This window comes from Pipistrellus kuhlii, unplaced genomic scaffold, assembly GCF_014108245.1.
Source record: "Pipistrellus kuhlii isolate mPipKuh1 unplaced genomic scaffold, mPipKuh1.p scaffold_m20_p_4, whole genome shotgun sequence".
In the NCBI taxonomy this organism is placed as follows: domain Eukaryota; kingdom Metazoa; phylum Chordata; class Mammalia; order Chiroptera; family Vespertilionidae; genus Pipistrellus; species Pipistrellus kuhlii.
In genome coordinates, this window is record NW_023425540.1 from 80,754,137 (window position 1) to 80,773,982 (window position 19,846).

Sequence of the window (19,846 nt, forward strand, 5' to 3'; positions counted from 1 at the left end):
TCAGTTCGCAGACCAACGCTCTACCACTGAGCCAAACTGGTTTCAGCTACATAAACTTTTTTAATGACAAAATTTGTCTTATGTGTTGTGAAATAACTTTTCCGTGGTATTAGCTACTTTTAAAACAATGCAAATAATAAATTATTTTATTTTTTATTAAATTTATTGGAGTGACATTGGTTAATAAGGTGATATAGGTCTCAAGTGTACATTTCTATGATACATGATCTGAACTAGTATATTGCATCATGTGCCCAAAACCCAAAGTTAAATCATCTTCCATCGCCATATATTTGCTCACCTTTACCCTTTACTGCTCCCCAACCCCTTCCCTCTGACAACCACCATACTGTTGTTTGTTTTGATTAGTTCATTTTATATCCCACATATGAATGAGATAATATGGTTCTTAGCTTTTTCTGGCTGACTTATTTCTGCTTAGCATAATATTCTCATGATCCATCCATGTTATTTTAATTAAACTATCTAGGAATTTCTTACTGTTGTCCCAATAATATAAAATAAAGTTAATCATATACTTAAAAGTTATAACATAAATTTGTATTACAATGATATGCCCAAAATTTTAAGTTATATCATGAAATTACTCTTAAATATAAATTCTCAGGATAACTGTATTAACATTTTAGTGCTTCACATCTTAAATTTGTGGCATACTCCATAGGAAGCAACAGAACTGTGGTTCAGTTCTTGGGTGAAATTTGCTTTGAAACTTCTCGAGATTTTCTTATAATTTTAAACCCTCTTGTTTTGAGGTGAGGCAAACAGTAAATCTGAAAGAGTGAATCAAGTTTCTCTTATCTTCCTTAAAGATTACCTATAAAATTTTAGTTTAAAACGTTGATTTTTAAAAATATAACATCAGCATGAAATGTGGGGTAACTTTTTCCTAGAAACCTATGAAACAGAGTTCTTCCTTACCAAAGATGAAAAGTTATTCTTTTTCTTTTTCCCTCGCAGGAACTTCACTCAGTATATTTCTCTTAAAGAAGTCAAATTTCATATGGGGTACTGAATATGCTCAAAACTTAAAAAACATTAGCTAAAAAGTACTTCGCTTAGAAACTGCAAAAATAGCCTCCATTCCTTACTTCCGCTTCCTATTCCAACAGGAAGCGGAAGTAAGGAATGCGAATCCCAGGGTCTCCTAGCAACGCACAATGCAAGGGGGGCGGTCATGTGAGACAACCACCTGACTGCGGCAGAAGAAGAGGCTGTGGCTGAGTCTGTGGCGACCACGTCTTCCTGACCCGGATCCAAAGCCGGACAGTCATCATCAGAATGTCTGTCAGAGATCGAATCGAAATCTTTCCCTCGCAAATGGCACAGTCCATCATGAAGGCTCGATTGAAAGGAGCACAGACAGGTCGAAACCTCCTAAAGAAGAAATCCGATGCCCTCACTCTTCGATTTCGACAGATCCTAAAGAAGATCATAGAGACTAAAATGTTGATGGGTGAAGTGATGAGTGAAGCTGCCTTTTCCCTTGCGGAGGCCAAGTTCGCAGCAGGGGACTTCAGCACCACAGTTATCCAGAATGTGAATAAAGCCCAAGTGAAGGTTCGAGCAAAGAAAGATAATGTAGCAGGTGTTACCTTGCCAATATTTGAATATCACCATGAAGGAACTGACAGTTATGAGCTGACTGGTTTAGCCAGAGGTGGGGAACAACTGGCTAAGTTGAAGAGGAACTATGGCAAAGCAGTGGAACTACTGGTGGAACTCGCCTCAATGCAGACTTCCTTTGTTACTTTGGATGAAGCTATTAAGATAACCAACAGGCGTGTAAATGCCATTGAACATGTCATCATTCCTAGGATTGAATGTACCATTGCTTACATCATCACAGAGCTGGATGAGAGAGAGCGAGAAGAGTTCTATAGGTTAAAGAAAATACAGGAGAAGAAAAAGATTCTCAAGGAAAAAACTGAGAGGGAATTGGAGAAACGGAAGATAGCTGGAGAGGTGACAGAGCCTGCCAATCTTCTGGATGAAGAAAAGGATGAGGATCTTCTGTTTGAGTAACCTTGCCTGCTCTGGTTCTTTCAGTCCTGACGTGACACCAGTCAGTGTATCATGTAAGAAGATCAAAGGGAGGAGACAAACAATATAAAGTTTCAATGAGAAAAAAAGAGAAAAGCAAGGGCACTCAATATTGGCTCCCCACACATGAAGAATATCTGCAGAGAACAGTGGGCAATCCCTAAGAATATGATGATCCCTTTTTGTATGTGTTAGAAGTATCACATAATCCCTGCTGAAAGATCAAGGAAGTGTTAAGGAATGCCAAATCTTGCCACACCTTTGGAAAGCTGCCAGAGTCTAACCAGAGGCAATCATGGCAATTTTTGGGAAAGTGATATGGCAGAAAGAATAATCACTTTGAAAGCTCAAGCTGATGCAGTTTTTAAGTATTGTGACATAACAGCCATGATTGTTTCATGTTTACTTTCAGTGGAATAGTACAACAGTATAATAAACTTGGATTCTTGCCCTCTTTGGCCAACAATGCCTGAAGTATTTCTTGTGATTGGGGGGGGGGGGGGGGGCAATAAAAATAATATATGGTTTAAAAAAAAAAGAAATTACAAAAATAGAAAATGCCAATGAACTATATTCTATACAGGACACACGAGTCATACACTATTTTTTTATGATTTAAAATATATTTATAGAACTTTAGTATCAGCAAAAAAATGATTAGATAGTATTGGGGTGGGAGGAAATCTGGTTATTCAGTCTTAACTTTGATTGGTTCCATGTAAATAGAAATTTACTCTTAAGAACTACTTTCGGTATAAAAGGTAATAAGATCCAAAAGTGTTTAGGAATGTTAGAAAAGAGACTTATGCAATCAAAACAGGCTCCTTAAATGGCATTAATAATTAAATGCATCAAATATAATTAAATGGCATTAAAATATTAGAATAGAAATAGTAACTATGATTAAATGCCATTTTGCCACTAATATTGGTATTTACCAAAGTATTGAAGAAGTGAAAATATTAGAGAAGTAATAATTTCAGGATAGAATGAGGGGGGAAAAGGTTTGGATAAAATTTAAAGTGCTTATTGGTAATTAGGAAACAAGTGAGTCCAGGAATAGCAATTCTTCCAAATGGAGCACATACTGCAGGTTAGTACGAGTATTTTATCAGTAGTAACTCACTGCATTTAAAGAAAAATATTGTCACTTTCAAGGAACCCTTGACTCCTCATTTCTCTGGAGGCTTTTCAAATTCGTTGGCCTCCTTTCGATGAAGGAATGTGAAAACGGACGTCAATGTGCCATCGCCACTCTGTTGTGAATAGCAAAGGAAGGTGGCCCACAGAAAGCCATAGAGTCCGGTGTAAGCTGTTCTCCACTGAATAGGAACAAGGCTGAAGTTGGTAAGCTGTAACAGAAAGAGGGTGTTATAAACCAAAGCCAGGAGTTAGAATTCTGAGTGGTTTGAAACTCACCTGTAGAGGGAACATTTGAGATCTTGCTCCCAGGCATATGCCAGCAGTTCGGTTTAAATAAACTCTTTTAAGATTTCAAATACTAAAAAACAAAAAACAAAAAAAAAAAAACAAAACTCACCTGTACAAAAGGCCAGTACATCAGACCACTCTGGAATTAAAAAAATATATAAATTAGAATGCCTTTAAATCACAGTTCGTTCCATAGATTAAGAAATACCAGGAAGATAGTATGCGGAGGTGGTATTTTATTTCAGACTAAATTAGCCTAAGGTCCCGATTAAATTAGCCTACTTAAGGTCCCTTGCATACAAGAGGGTGGAGAGTTGTGGAAAAAACTGTTGGGTACAAGTCATCTATACTAGTTATATTCACAGATCCAGAATGAAAAGTCTATCAGAATCACTGTCAATTCTGTTAGCTGCTTTCAAAATAACAACACATATTTATATATTGCAATTTTCCTGTGAGCCCAGGCAAATGATAAAGAAACATATTTATAAAAGGATCATCAATAAATTTTTGAAAGTATACCAAAATCCATGATTTATGGAATGATTTGCTAATAACATATTTTACTGTTTCAAGCTATAGAATAAGTTTAGCTAACATTGTTTTTTACAAAATATTTTAAGATAGGTTTATTTTAACAGGCTTTAACCTGTTCATTCTGACAAAAATGGTCATCATTATGGCTTTTTTTCAAAGCTACAAATCTTGGTATGTAAATTATACCTAAAAGAAAAAAGTTTAAAAAAAAAATCCTTAAAAGTAGTATTAATTAATGTCGTTTTCTAATACTTTTTTAAATCGAATTTATTTAAACAATACAACAAAATTTAATCAACAATATAGTTGCCGTTGTTTTCTACTACTTGTGCCCAACGCTCAGGAAGCATTTTAATCCCTCTGTTGTAAAATTCTTGTGATTTTGATGCAAAAAATTCGGTCAATGCATTTTTGAGGCATTCTTCATTATTAAATTTTTTTCCAAGAAGAAAGTTTTGCAAAGAACGAAACAAATGGTAATCGGAAGGGGCAATATCAGGAGAATATGCAGGTTGAGGGAGAACTTCCCATTCCAACTGGCGCAGTTTTTCAGCAGTGATTCTTGCAGTATGCGGTCGTGCGTTATCGTGGTGAAGAATTACGCCCTTCAGATTAATCAGCGCGGGTTCTTTTTCTCTTAAAGCTTGGGCTAACCTTTCCAATTGGGCACTATACACTGCACTTGTAATGGTTTGGGTAGATGGTAAAAGTTCATAATGAAGAATTCATTTAAAATTCCACCAAACACACAACATCACTTTTTTCGCATGCAAGTCAGGTTTTGGTGTGGGCTGCGGAGTCTCATTTTTGTCCAACCATTGAGGCCACCTTTTCAAATTAACATAGAGCACCCATTTTTCATCTCCGGTAACAATTTGCTCTAAAAACGGCAAACGGTTTTGATGAGAGAGGAGCGAACTGCAAATTGTGACTCTTTGATTACGGTTGTTGTCGGTCAACTCATGAGGAACCCATTTTCCAAACTTTTAGACTTTGCCAAGTGCACGCAATTGATTGGAAATTGTTTTTTGTGAACAATTTAAAGTTGTCGCAAGCTCTTGTTGGGTAATTTGAGGATTTTGCACCAAAAGAGCTTGAAGAGCTTCTTGATCAAAATTGGACATACGGCCTCGACCACTCTTGTAATCTAACAAAAAATTTCCCTCGCGAAATTTCTCAAACCTACACTGGCATTTTCTGGCGCTAACTGCATCTTGACCAAGAGCACTACAGATGTTTTTTGCAGCCTCACTTGCTTTTCTTCCTAATTGGAACTCGTAAAGCATGCAGTGCCAAATATGCTCTTCATCCGCCATCTTCTTAGCCCTAGTTTTGCAACAAAAACCAAACCAAACACAAACTTTTTCAAGCAAAACTTGTTAATTGCACTTCACACGTTCTGTAGATACCACGTGTTTGAAGGTTATGTCAATACAAGTCAACGCCAAGCAAGATTTTAAATGAATGTTTAAAAACGACATTAATTATTACTAGTAATATAAAGGTGGTATTTCTTTTTTATTTTACTAACTTTTACTAGTATTTCCTAAAGTTTCTACAATAAACCAGTTCGATAAAAGCTGTTTAAAAGATATACTCATTTAAGAATTTACTATTTTAGCAAAAAGGATCAGAAGCCAATCATGGCTTTACTTCTTAAGGCAATATTTGTCTTTCAGAACATAACATCACCTAGTATATTGCATTGCACAGATCCTGGTCTCCCATTCCCCACTAAAAGGGGGGTGGGGGGGGGAAGGACTTCTCAAAGAAACGGCTGGTTCCAGGGCTGGGACAGGGTAAGTAAAGATATAAGATAAGCCAGGGATATCTTTTTATGAAAATAAGGAAGTGATTTTTTTATTTAAAAAATGGGAGACCCTGGCCAGGTGGCTCAGGTGGTTGAAGTGTGGTCCCAAACACCAAAAGGTTGAGGATTCAATTCCCATTAGGGCACATATCTAGGTTTCCTGTTTGATTCCCAGTTGGGTCATGTCCAGGAAATAACCAATCAATGTTTATCTCACATCGATATTCCTCTCTTCCTCTCTCTTCCTCTCTCTCTCTCTCTCTCTCTCTCTCTCTCTTCCTCGCTTTAAAATTAGTTTTAAAAAACAAACATTAATTTTAAAAAACAAATATATCCTCAGGTGAGGATTAAAAAAACAAACAATGGATGTCAGTAGAACTTATGAGCCAGCTTGAAGGGACTCTCACTGGCCAAATCCCAGACACTCAAGCACCAAAGATAATTCCACACAGTAATGAATTGTAAGCCATTGAAAATATGAGAATCCCTGAGTCCATGCTGATAATAGAGAAAAGAATAAATAACTGGAATACAAGAGCAGGCATTTGTTTACAGATCACTGAGCGCCACCTGGTAAATGTGGAACTAGCACTGGAGTTGAAAACTCATTTGGCAACCATCACAACGGCAAAGACTGGTTCAGGCAGAAATTGGGGTGCTGAATCTGGGAGGTGGGATGGAACATTCTGACGGGGAGCAGGGTATTTATTTGCATGGTCTTTAAGTGCCTCCCTACAGATTGCTTATTAACTTCAAGGGGGAAAATAGTGAGTGGACAGTGGAAAAATCAGACACCTCCACATCTCCAACCAGAGACAGGATGTGGTGCACCTTCTGCTGTGATAATCTTGAGGAGGATACATCACCACAGATGGAGTGTTCCAGCCAGGAATCTACCACCTTCATCTGACCATGAGGAAGCAACAGACAACCCTCCGCTCGCGAAAACAAATGCTTTGTGTGTGTGTTTTAAAGAGAGATCTATATTCTTCAAAGGTATCAGGGTTGCAATAGATTTTAAAAGGGCCAAGAAAATGTTCCCAACTAATGGGGACTAAAAAGACATAGGAACCAAATGCATCACCAGATCTTAGACTAGATCTTGTATTGGAAAGAAAAGAAATGCTATACAGGCCATTAGATGGTTAATGGACAAAAATGGAATATGGATGGTAGAAGATATAAAAATATTGTTGTCATGGTTAAATTTATTGAACCTGATAACTGTGGTATAGGTACATGAGAATATCTTTGTTCTTAGAAAATAGATACTTGAGTATCTAGGGGTAAATGGTAATTCTGTGTGTAACGAACTCAAATGATTTAGAAAAGCATATTAGATAGAAAGATAGGCAGACCGATAGATAGAGCAAGCAAATAATAAGTGGGGCAAAATGTGAATAGGTGAATTTGGGTAAAGGGTATGTGGATATTTTTTTCCACATTAATAAGTGATTTATTGCAACTGTGAGGAGTTCAACAATGCAATTCCAAGGGTTAGGAGGCTTTATAATGGGCATACGTAGTCTGAAAAGGCTTCCTTAGGAAACGATGTGTAAGCTGAGGTCCGAAGGAAGGGGAGGTGTGAGTCTGGGAAAGGCTGGGGTGGGAAGAGGCTGCCATGTTCCAGGAACTGAAAAAATTCAAGAATGGTTGAGGTACAGAGTGGAGAGAGGGAGGCATGAGATGATGGCTGGACCGAACCACCTCTCCGAGGGCAGATCCCTAGAGCCCTGGGTTGGCCTCGCACGCCTGTTTTGAGTGTTTGGCACAGTGTCAGAGCAAACAAAGGTGGTGTTAACTTCCCACCGAATATTGGAGGGGCAAGTTCTCTTTTTATAGGCAGGTCTCATGGTGAACTTCTGCTAGGCAGGAGTTCAAATTCATTTCCAAATCCTCAGCTTTGGCATAGCATTGGTGTCAGCACACAGTAGCTGCTTGTCAGACTCACACAAGATTCCAGAGAGGAGCCAGGAAGAGGAGTCCAGGTCTGGACAAGGAGCACATGTCTGTTGGTGCCATTGGTAGAACTTCTGGGATAAGCTGTCAAAGGAGGACCAGAGACTCCAGTGACTGGAACTGGGCACCTCCCTCTTCAAGGAGACTGAGCCCCCCAGATGTGAGGTGGCCCACCATTCAGGCCACCCATATGGGTGTTATTTGAACTGTTCTTATTACTTTTCTGTAAGTTTAAAATTATTTCCATATTAAAGCCTTTTAAAACTATATAAGACAGAAGAATGTATTATCCAATATATTTCTAAGAGATAACAGATCTGAACTGCCATGTTGCAGGTGGTGAAAGGAGACAGAAATTGCATGCCATCTGTGCAAAAAAAAAAAAAAAAAAAAAAAAGAAAACACACAAAAAACAAAAAGCTCAAATACTACCTACATGTAAACAACAAATAAACTAGAGATGTCCTTCCTTTGCTCACTTTTTTTTATAAAAAGATATACATATTTCCATAGGATCTATAGCATCATGGGAAAACTTGTTCTTTTTTTTTCAAAATAAAACAGAAGTAAATCACAAATCTTCACTGAATTAATTAATAAATATTTGTCAAACTGGATTGTGTATATCTGTATTGGGCAAACAGTACAACAAGTGACTTGCTTCAAGCCTAGACATGACCCTGGGGAGTACCATATTTCTCTGTAAATACTTTGTAATGTTAAGAAGGTTCCTTTCACAGAGACTCAGGAGAATGCATATCTGGAAACCTTGACTCTGAATGTGGGAATGATTCCATTCACACAATCTAGCCTTTTTGCAATAAACTCTTTGATTCTGAGATTCACTAAATTATAATCAATAGTAAGAGTAAATATAAGAACATCAGGAATTATTATGAATACTGAATACCATTCAGAGACATTCATATAGGCACTCTTAAAGCTTCTTTTCATAGGATTCATCTGTTAAAATATTGTCCTAATTTAATAATATTTTCATTAAAATGTATTATATTTAATGTTAAAAATGTACAAAAAGAGAGAAAATGCCAAGACAAGGAAACAGATCACAAACGAAAGAAATGGAGGACAAAAAGCAACTGGATACAGAGTTCAAAACCATGCTTATAAGGTTTTTCAAAAATCTCCTAGAAAAGGCATATAAAATAAACAAAATCTATGAAGATATGAAAAGGGATCAACTAGAAATAAAGAATACATTGTCTGAAATAAAAGAAATATTATACAGAGTCCTAAAAACACAATGGAAGATTGCAAGAATCAAGTCAAAGACTTGGAACACAAAGAGCCAGAGGACGCTCCTCCGCAGAAGCAAGAAGACAAGAGAATCCAGAAAGTTGAAGATAGTGTAAGAAACCTCTGGGACAACTTCAAGCGTACCAACATCAGAATTATGGGGTCCCAGAAGATGACAGAGAGCAAGATACCAAAAACATACTGAAAGAAATAGTGACAGAAAACTTCCTCCACCTGGTGAAAGAATTAAACTTACAAGTCCAGAAAGCGCACAGAACTCCAAACAAAAGGAATCCAAAGAGGACCACACCAAGACAAATCATAATTAAAATTCCAAGAGCAAAAGACAAAGAGAGAATATTAAAAGCAGCAAGAGAAAAGCAGGTAGTTACCTATAAAGGAGCACCCATACAATTGTCAGCTGATTTATCAACAGAAACCATGCAGGCCAGACAGGAATGGCAAGAAATGTTCAAGGTGATGAATAGCAAGCACCTACAGCCAAAAATACTCTACCCAGCAAAGCTATCACTCAGAATCAATGGCCAGATAAAGAGTTCACTAATAAAAAAAAGCGAAAGGAGTTCATCATCACCAATCCAGAATTATATGAATTGCTGAAGAGGGTTCTTTAAGAAGAGGAAGAAAATAAAGATAAAAACTATGAACAACAAATACGCAACTATCAACAAGTGAATCTAAAAACCAAGGGAATTAAAAAACCTGATGAACAATATTAACTGTTGAATATAATAGAATCAGAGGTACGGAAAGGGAATGGACTGATGATTCTCAGGGGAAAGGGGAGTGGGGGGTGTGGGAAGAGACTGAACAAAAACTTTGCACCTATGGATGAGGACAATGGGGAGTGGGGAAAGGGCAGAGGGTGGGGTGGGAACCTGGTGGAGGGGGGAAAAATGAGGAACTTTTGTAATAATATGAACAATAAAGATTTATTTTTTTAAAAAAAAGAAGAAGAAAGAAAGAAAAAGAAAAAAAATGTACAAAAACATTTTGGTCACATTTTCAAAAGTCTGTCTTACCTTATATGTATTCCAGAATTTCTGTTTCAGGTCCAAAAATATGTCATCCTTTCCTTGGAGAATACTCATACCTATTTTCAAAAGCATAAATCAAAAGAATTTTAAAAGATTAAGTAGGAAGAAAAATGTAAAAGAGTTCAAGTTTCCTATTTCAATATGTAAAGTAACCACCATTACCACTCACTCAATATGTCCTTTCGGACTCAACATAGAAAAGAGAATATAATCTCCACTCTAAAACTAGATAAATTTTTAAAGGAACAATAAATATATTGAAGGAACTAGAAGACTCTACCCTTGACCAAAGACCCTTTTATTAAACACAATTTGTCCCAAGGCAAGGTGGAAATAGACACTTCCAAGGGTATGGTATCCAAGTGTTTACAGAGATTAAAGCCTACAGCTGTTCGGGTGTTTGGCCTACAGGAGGCAATAAAATGCCCTGAGCTGTCTGGCAGTTAAAGAAACCATTCAGGTTTGGGAGAGATGTTTCCAACAGGTAAACTACATGTGACTCCCCAAGCTTCTCGGCATCTCTCTTTCTCTCTTCTCTCCCCAGCCCTCCACCTCCCTCCCTTCCACTCTCTCTAAACATCAGTGGACAAAATACCCTTGGGTGAGGATTAAGAAAAAAAAAAAAAAAAAGTGGTTCAATACCAAACCAGGTGTAGATTCTAAGCCAGAACTCTTTTTTTTTTTTTTTTACTATTTATTTATTTATTTATTTATTTATTTATTTTTACATAATTCATTGATTTTTTTTTTGCCCCCCTCCCTCCCACACATCCCCTCCCTCCCCAGAGTTTTATGTCCATTGGTTGTACTTATATGCATGTATACAAGTCCTTCGGTTGATCTATTATCTCCCCCAGATCCTCCTCCCCTCCCCGCTGTAATTTGACAATCTGCTTGTTGCTTTACTGTCTCTATATCTATCTTTTGGTTCATCAGTTTATAATGATCTTTATTATCCACAAATGAGTGGGGTCATGTGGTGTTTCTCTTTCATTGATTGGCTTATTTCACTCAGCATGATGTTCTCCAATTCCATCCAGGTTGCTGCAAATGATGAGAATTCCTTTTTTTATGGAAGCATAGTATTCCATTGTGTAGATATACCATAGTTTTTGGATCCAATCATCTGCTGACGGGCACCTAGGCTGTTTCCAAATTCTGGCTATTGTAGATTGTGCTGCTATGAACATAGGGGTGCATATATCCTTTCTGATTGGTGTTCCTAGTTTCTTGGGATATATTCCTAGGAGTGGGATTACTGGGTCAAATGGGAGTTCCATTTTCAGTTTTTTGAGGAAACTCCACACTGTTCTCCACAGTGGTTGCACCAGTCTGCATTCCCACCAGCAGTGCACGAGGGTTCCTTTTTCTCCACAACCTCGCCAACACTTGTCGTTTGTCGATTTGTTGATGTTGTAAGCCAGAACTCTTAATCACGACTCACACTCCCAAGGCACAAAGGATCATTTGATACAATCTCTAAGTCAGAAGTGCCTGGAGCAAACATCCTACCCCAGGGGCCCCACCTTCCTCCTGCATTTTAACAGGAAGTGAGGAACACTGGGCCTGAAATCTGAAAGCTAAACAAGCACCTGGACAGGATTCTGTTTCAGGGGCCTCAGGCCTGAGCCACGGGCTTCCACAAGCACTGTTATTTGTCTTTCTGGGCAGGCATACTGACAACAGTCAACAAGACTGAGAACCGCAGGAATTGTGTTGTCTTAGAGCAAGTCACTGAAACCCTTTGGGCCCTGGTTTCCTAATCTGTAACATGGGACTACATTATAATAAGACTATCTGCCTCACAGGGTTGTTTGAGGATTAAATGGGAATCTGATTCCCAAACTCACACCCCCCCCCCCCCAACCCCTTCACCCCTGTACAAAGCCACTAGTAACTGGTATGATGAACCAGTTTGCAAATCCCGCCAGGAAGTCATGCCCTGGGAGAAGACACATATCTGACAATCCAGGGGGTCCCTGTTCTCCAGTTCACCATTACTGTGGCTTCCCTGACCTCACTGACCCCCTGAGCCATGTGGTTGGCTGAGGCTGCATCAAGCAGTCCTGTCCTCTGAGTTTTCTGTGGGGCTTGTGAGGAAAGGAACAGAATCTGCCCTCCCCCCAAATATATGGGGCAGTATAGATTACTTCAAGATGGTGACTTGACCTGTTCTATATATATTTTTTTTTAATTTTTTTTTTTTCAGAGAAAAGGGAGAGGGAGAGGGAAATAGAAACATCAATGATGACAGAAAATCATCAATTGCCCCCTACTGGGGATCCAGCCTGCAACCCCAGGCATAGGCCCTGACCAGAAATAGAACAGTGACCTCCTGGTTCATAGGTCCACGCTCAACCACGGAGCCACGCTGGCCAGGCTCATCCCAGTTTAAAAGGCACTAGCAGCCAAAACCGGTTTGGCTCAGTGGATAGAGCGTCAGTCTGCGGACTGATGGGTCCCAGGTTCGATTCTGGTCAAGGGCATGTGCATTGGTTGCAGGCACATCCCTGGTTGGGGGGGGGGGGGGGGGGGGTGCAGAGGCAGCTGGTCGGTGTTTCTCTCTCATCAACGTTTTTAGCTCTCTATCCCTCTTCCTTCCTCTCTGTGGAAAATCAATAAAATATATTTTTAAAAAATAATAAAAAATAAAAAAAATAAAAGGCACCAGCAGCCACTGACAAGAAGACCCTCTTGGAGTGCCATCTGTGATCCCTAATGCCAAGGCCAGGCCCAGGACTCTCCCACTCCTTTCCAGGCTGTGGAAACTGAAGGCGATGGAAGCCACAGAGCCTTCCACTGATTGGGGACCTGAGCAAGGTTCCCAAAGCCTGGTCCTCAGACAACAAGTTCTCTAGGAGGGAGCTCCGAGACCCGCACAGTATAGAGTATTCTCTGGCAGGGGTCCGTCCCCTCACATTTTCAGTAGCTTTTGATGTTGGGATGGGACACACACACACACACACACACACACACACACACACACATCTTTTTCCACAGGAAAATCTTACCAAAGCAAGGCTAGTGCCCCAGCCTGGATTTTCTGGGAAACCTGGCCCAGTTTCAGTTTCCACCCACAATGGTGCTGAGTCCCCTCACGTTTCGCTGGTGTATTGGAAACAAATGTCCCCCAGTGGAAAGGAGGCCCGGTGGATATTCCCAGGAGCAGGCTGGCTGACTCACAACTAGGTCAGCGGGACTGCAGCTGCCATGATCACTAGCTAGGGTCTCCTGGACACTCCAGACACTCCGTGCGTGGGCCTTTTTCAGGGAAATGGCCCCCAGCCCTGCCTCCCCACTCCAACTACGCCCCGTGCCCCCTGAAATCTCCAGCCTCGGACTATGCGCAGCCCCCGAGGATCTCAACTGCGCACCTAGCCCCTTGATCCCTGACCCGCTGGACGTTGGTTCCCTAATCCCTGGCCCATCTCTAGAAATGGCCCAACTTCTCCTCAGCCCCCTTCATCCTGGGTCCCCAAACTTCTAGGCCCTTGCACCTTGCACCCTCAACTCCGACCCTCCCAGCAAGGATTACATCCCTTGGTCCCGGCCATGTCTCCATCCCCCCAATCCTGGCCCCTGCCCCTACCCCTCACCCCCCAGCTCAGGCCCCCTGCGCGCGCGCGCGCGCGCACACACACACACACACACACACACACACACACACACACACGGGCATCTCACCGGTGTAGAAGGCCGTGACGGCCACGGGCGCGGCCACCACCTGGTCGCACAGCACCTTGGCCAGGATGGCGAGCGGCGCGCGGCCGGGCAGCGCGCGCTCCAGCAGGCGCTGCCACGCGTAGTTGAAGTTGGCGTGGAAGGTCACGGCCACGGTGGCCACGCAGCGCGTCTGCCGCCAGTCGGCCGGGCGGCCGCTCAGGCGCTGTTGCAGCGCGTCCCCCGCCGAGAAGAGCGCGCCGTAGAGCAGCACGTTGGTGGGCCACGGGTAGCGCCCGGCCGCGCTCGGCAGCGCCCGCCACCAGCGCGCCATGCCCGGCGCGGGCTCCCTGCCTGCACCCGCCTGCACCCACCTGCACCCGCCTGCACCCGCCTGCACCCGCCTGCACCAGCCTCCTCCTGCCACCCGCACCTGCCTCCTCCCGACGCTCCACAGCGATTGGGTGCCCCGCGCGGGCCGTGCTGTCCAATCCCGCGGCCACGAGCCATTCATTGTGAGGGCTGCGCCTTCGGAAAGCAAAGCCGCTGGTCTCCGGAGTGCAAGTCATGTCCAGAAGAGAAAGAGCCCTGGGGGCAGAAAGCAGACTGGAGGTGACGGGGCGACAGAGTGGGGGTTGAGGTGGGAGGGTGCTAGGTGACCGCTCATTGGGGGAGGGGTTGGTTGCACAGAAGAGCATTAAAGACACTTTTAAATGGTGAAATGTTATCGTAGGTGAATTATATCCCCGCGCCCAAAACAGTTTAAAAGGAATGGGGGTGGGGGACAAGAAAGGATACCAAAACTCAGTTACCAAGAGGGCAGTGTATCTTAAACGTCTACATGCAAGGAATTCCGTTTCAACACACACAAGGCACGATCTACTAAATTTGGATGCAAATTCACATGTTCAACTTTGAGGCATTTCCATGAATGAGAAGTAGAGCTCAATGGGCCTATTGCCTTCTCCTCTTCAGAGTTTGTGATTCAATGACTATTGCCTCCCAGGGCACTGTCCCAGAAGCAGGGGACATGGGGGACCCAAACAGCAGATATAATCTCTGATCTCATGGAACTCAGTTTCTCCTTGATTCTTCCCCCGTTATTTCTTCAATTGCTGTAACTTCCAATCCCATCCTCTCTCTCTCTCTCTCTCTCTCTCTCTCTCTCTCTCTCTCTCTCTCTCTCTCCCCCTCCCTCCCTCTCTCTCTCTCTCTCCTCTTTGTTAACCCTATATTACTTATTTTTTAAATTTTTAACTTTTCACTTTAAAATAAGTAATTATAGACAGGAAAAAAGTTGCAAAATTAGTACAGAGTTCCCATAGTACAGAGTTCCCATCTTACATAACCACTGTGGGGGCAGGGCACCATTTTCATACTCTGGTCTAATAGACATGGGACAGATTGGCAAGAGAAAACAACCAAATTTACTACGTATATATGTGTGGGCACCCCTCATACATGAGAGAGTCAGACCCCTCATGCAGGAGAGGCTCAGAGATAGAAAGCGGGATTGAGGTATATAAGACATCCTGAGCGAGAGATGAGGTTATGCACCTTGGGGCTTTAGAAAGGACATTACAGGGAGAACAGATTTTCAGTAATGAGTGGTTTGTCCTGCCAAACAGGTAGGTCAAAAAGGTTAGCTCTGATAACCTCTTATTGAAGGGCGAGGCCCCTAATTCAAGTTCTTCTAGGTAGTCAAGGGAGAAGCAAAGGTTGTCTTTAGCTCGAAACAATCCTCATACCACAGGGGCACATCTTGGGGTAACTCTTTCAGAACCCCCCACAGTACAGACTTCCCATATACTCTTCATTCAGGCTTTCCCAATACTGGTATCTTACATAATCATAGTACAATTATCAAACAAGGAAATAAGCACTGATGTAATGCTATTACCTAAACTACATACCTTATTCAAAGTATTGCCAATTGTTCCACTAACATCCTTTTGCCCATCTGGCATCCAAACCTGAATCACTTTTCATTGCATTAAATAGCCATATATTGCCTTAGTCTCCAATCTTAGGCACTCACCCATTATTTCGTAGACTGCTCCTTCATTTGCCAATCCCATTGTTATGGGCTGAATTGTGTACCCCCCCCCCCCAAAAAAAAAAATCACAAACCCATATGTTAAAGTCTTAGCCCCCAGACTATTTGGGGATGGGGCCTTTATTTTTTATTTTTTCTAAAAATACATATTTTATTGATTTTTTACAGAGAGGAAGGGAGAGGGACAGAGAGTTAGAAACATTGATCAGCTGTCTCCTGCACACCCCCTACTGAGGATGTGCCTGCAACCAAGATACATGCCCTTGGCCAGAATCGAACCTGGGACCCTTGAGTCCCCAGGCCGACACTCTATCCACTGAGCCAAACCGGTTTCGGGAAGGGTATGGAGCCTTTAAAGAGGCAGTTGAGTTAAAAATGAGACCCTTAGGCTGGGCCCTAATCCACTCTGACAAATCTCTTTATAAAAGGAAATTTGGACACACAGAGACACCCAGGCAGAGAACACACAGAGGAAAGATCAGGGAAGAGGGAAGTCTGCAAGCCAGGGAGAAAGGCCTCAGAAGAAACCAGCTCAGCTGAGACCTGGACATTGGACTTCCAGCCTCCAGAATTGTGAGAAAATAACTTGTGTTTGTTAACTGACCTAGTCTGTGGTATCCTGTTCTGGCAGCCTAGCTGACTAATGTACCCATTCTCTTCAGATCCCGGGGATCTGCCAATTTCTGTGTTCTTTGACCCTTTCTATCTATTTCTATTCCTCCCCTGTCATTGTCCCTGTTTCTGCTCCAAGCAAATATTTCTGTCAGAGTTTTCCCAGTAAGGCAGGCTCTAGCTCACCAAAGCATCTTTATTTATAGCTTATATTTTCCCTATTTTATTTTTCTGTTGCTGCTGTACCACGAATTTACTTGCTTAAAACAACATGAACTTGTTGTCTTAGAGTTTTAGAGGTCAGAATTCTAAAATGGGCCTACATGTCTGGCCAGCGTGGCTCGGTGGCTGAGCATCAATCTATGAACCAGGAGATCATGGTGTGATATCTGATCAGGGCACATGCCTGGATTGCAGGCTTGATCCAAAATAGGAGGCTTGTAGGAAGCAGGGTATAGTTGATTCTCTCTCATCATCGATGTTTCTTTCTCTCTCTCCCTTCCTCTCTGAAATCAATAAGAATACTGTTTTAAAAAAATAAAATGAAATGAAATGGGTCCACAGAGGCCTTGGTGGGTATGGCTCAGTTGGTTGGGCATTGTCCCATTCACCGAAAGGTCAAAAGGTCAATGGTTTGATTCCCATTCAGGGCACATGCATGGGTTGTGGGTATGCAGGAGGCAGCCAATCAATGGTATGCTCTCACATCAATGTTTCTCTCTTCTCCTGTTCTCTCTATCTCTCCCTCCCTCTCTCTTTCTCTCTCTCAACCAATTAACTGGTCTTTTAAAATAAAGATAAATGAAAAGGGTCCACAGGGCTGCACTGCCTCTGGAGACCCTGGAGGGGAATTCACTCCTTGCCTTTTCAGCTTTTATTTTTTATTTTTTTAAAGATATTTTCTTGATTTTTTACATAGAGGAAGAGAGAGGGATAGAGAGTTAGAAACATCCATGATAGAGAAACACTGAGCCAAACCGGTTTCGGTGCCTTTCCAGCTTTTAGAGGCTCCCTGCATTCCATGAAGGCCCCCGTCAGCTGGAAAATAATATTGACTGTTTCTTTGCCAAAGGATTTATGGGGTGGGGGGGGAGATAGGGAGAAATTGCACCCCAATGCTTACAGACATGGTAAGCTACATGAACACACAGCAAGGTGTACTAAGGTGGAGAAATATATTTAGAAGCAAAAAGGAAGTTAAGAGGAGAGACTGTTACAACCATAGAGCTGTACTGTAAGCAGAGTTCTTCCTATAGGACAACATAGAGTGTAAGAACTCCTTCCCAAAGCCCCAGCTCCTCCCAGAGATCCAGGTTAGCTTAAATTCTCAGCCATGATTTTTATTACCCCTTTCTCAATCTTCAAAATCAGCAGCATAGCTGAGCAGACTCCTCGCTCACCAAAGCATCTTTAGTACTTTTATCCTCCCTGTAGTGTGGCTTAAAACTAAATGTAGCCGATGTAAATTCTTTCAAAACAGCTTACATCTTTCTTCCCCAAACTTCACATCTAAAAGAACCTGTTAACCCCAGGACAGCAGACCTGTTTGTCTCTTCCCTCTAGCCCTCTGCTTTGGTGATTCCGATTGCATGTCCCAAGACCTGGTCCTTGACTGGCTAGCATTTGGCTCAGTAATCCCTTTCTTTCAGAAAAGCTTCCAGCCATGGAAGGTTTTTACTTAATACTGCATACATGTGTCTCTTCTTACAAGCAATAAAAAAAAAAAAAAAGCACAATCTATTACTGAAGCAAACGCTAAAGAACCCACATGACCTTCAAAAAAGAGGTGCTCTAAGATACATAAATTCATTACATTGATGCTTCATTATCTCCAAGCTGTGATTCAGAGCCCTCCAGCAATCATGAGGCGACACACGCGTGTGATATTAATATTCCTGAACAGTGGGGGATAACTGGAGCATGTTAAAATGTAAAGAGGGGTTTTGTTAAGAACTCTTTTATCGGGGACTAAGCACTGATGTGGGCCCTGAGATTCAATGTACAATGAAGGATCACATTAAAAATACATTAAAATGGTTACATCAAAGCTTATTGTAACTGTTATTATTTCATTTTATTGAAACGAACCAGGGCTTACAAAGAACCACTAAGTGGGCCGCAGGGTCTAAAATCTTCTAACTTCTCTTGCCAATAATGAGCTGTCTACTGACAAACAATAGGCTGCTGTGCTTAAAAGCTCCAAGGCCAACAGGTCCGTTTTCCAATGAATAGAGGAAGCATCAGCTAAAGCTGCCACCTCCAAAAGGGGTCATTGAAATTCCTCCAGCCTCTTCAGTGTCAGCTCTGCGAGGTGGGTTGAATCTGTGGGTGTGCGCACAGTGCAGGAATTTGAAGCAACTGTCTTCCTCCTTGTCACCTGAAATAAGGCTTCAGGGAGGCTGGTAAAGAACCCTGATCCTCCCTCTTTCATGGTTTTCTCATCCGCCCACCCCTTTCTTCCAGAGCCCTTCATTCTTAATTTCTCCAGCAGCCATCTGATGGAAGGGAACGCTTTGACTTGAAGCTGAGTGCACCCAGTAACCACTGTGGCTACACAGCAATAAAAATAGCTGTGCTTTCTGCAAATGTCCTTTATTTGGATGGGTGTAGGTGAATGGGCTTGAAATTATGGGAATAGGGGTCGGAGGCACCCCCACTATCTGAATGGAGAGAGAAACTTTGTTTTAACTGGGGGAGAAGGTCAGAAGGGGAGGTTAGAAGGAAGAGAATATAAGTCTGCTTCCCACCGGAGCCTTAATTTCTTCTGTTAGCCGAAATGCTATTAAACAATTCTGTCATGAAACCATGACATGTCACTCTGATGTGGAAAAACCAGGCCTAAGAAGTCTGTCTTTAATGACCTAGGCCATTAGCCAACTCATTAGCCAACAGAGCCAAATATCAATAGTACAACGATTGAAATTTCTTTTGAGAGCCAAATTTTTTAAACTTAAACCTCTTCTAACGCCACTTCTTCAAAACAGACTCGCCCAGGCTGTGGTTTTTTGTGGAAGGGCCACACTCAACGGTCCAAAGAGCCGCATGTGGCTCGTGAGCACAGTTTGCCGACCACGGACCTAGGCAACTCTTAAGCCCGTGACAATGACCCAGCTTATGTGAAAGGTGCTTGGATCAATATGATCTTTTTCAGACCACTTTAATGTTGGCTGGAGCTGAGACAAAGTACAGAGGCTAACATTTTATCCGTTCTTAGCTCTTGTTTAGAAGTTTGGAAGACTTCCCCATCCTTCCACCTTGCCTCCAACAGATATTAAAACATGGCAACAGATTACTTAACAGGAGGGTAGACATTATAGACCTGCAACATGGTATTTTGAAGTCGTGACAGCAGGAAGAAATATTTGAAATAGAGTGTTTCTCTGGCCCAGGAACTTTTTCCAC

The 19,846-nt window shown here is 41.9% G+C and overlaps 2 protein-coding genes across 3 annotated transcripts; one reads left to right on the plus strand and one right to left on the minus strand.

Annotated features, from left to right (window-relative positions):
• Nucleotides 1-1,211: 1,211 nt before the first annotated feature.
• LOC118703425 (V-type proton ATPase subunit D-like) lies at nucleotides 1,212-2,323 on the plus strand. The gene has a single exon (XM_036410362.2). The coding sequence runs from the start codon at nucleotides 1,303-1,305 to the stop codon at nucleotides 2,044-2,046; it is 744 nt and encodes a 247-aa protein (XP_036266255.1). The 5' UTR covers nucleotides 1,212-1,302; the 3' UTR covers nucleotides 2,047-2,323.
• Nucleotides 2,324-3,003: 680 nt separating this feature from the next.
• Nucleotides 3,004-14,176, minus strand: MPV17L (MPV17 mitochondrial inner membrane protein like). Of its 2 annotated transcripts, XM_036410363.2 has the most exons (4): nucleotides 13,801-14,174; nucleotides 10,102-10,172; nucleotides 3,605-3,634; nucleotides 3,004-3,416 (listed from the first exon to the last, which is right to left on the minus strand). In XM_036410363.2, exons 1-4 carry the CDS (start codon nucleotides 14,108-14,110, stop codon nucleotides 3,237-3,239), a joined length of 591 nt encoding a protein of 196 aa, XP_036266256.1. In that variant the 5' UTR covers nucleotides 14,111-14,174; the 3' UTR covers nucleotides 3,004-3,236. The 2 variants fall into 2 exon arrangements, with proteins under 2 accessions (XP_036266256.1, XP_036266257.1); XM_036410364.2 differs by lacking the exon at nucleotides 10,102-10,172 and having other exon boundaries at nucleotides 13,801-14,176.
• Between the last annotated feature and the right edge of the window lie 5,670 nt (nucleotides 14,177-19,846).

What these genes read in the sequence shown, in the direction of transcription:
- MPV17L (XM_036410363.2), bottom strand. Translation starts at nt 14,110, where the DNA reads ATGGCGCGCTGGTGGCGGGCGCTGCCGAGCGCGGCCGGGCGCTACCCG. An exon ending in CGTCACGGCCTTCTACACCG is followed by an intron (nt 10,173 to 13,800) that starts GTGAGATGCCCG and finishes TTTTGAAAATAG; the next exon opens with GTATGAGTATTCTCCAAGGA. An exon ending in TGTACTGGCCTTTTGTACAG is followed by an intron (nt 3,417 to 3,604) that starts GTGAGTTTTGTT and finishes TTTCTGTTACAG; the next exon opens with CTTACCAACTTCAGCCTTGT.
- LOC118703425 (XM_036410362.2), top strand. Translation starts at nt 1,303, where the DNA reads ATGTCTGTCAGAGATCGAATCGAAATCTTTCCCTCGCAAATGGCACAG.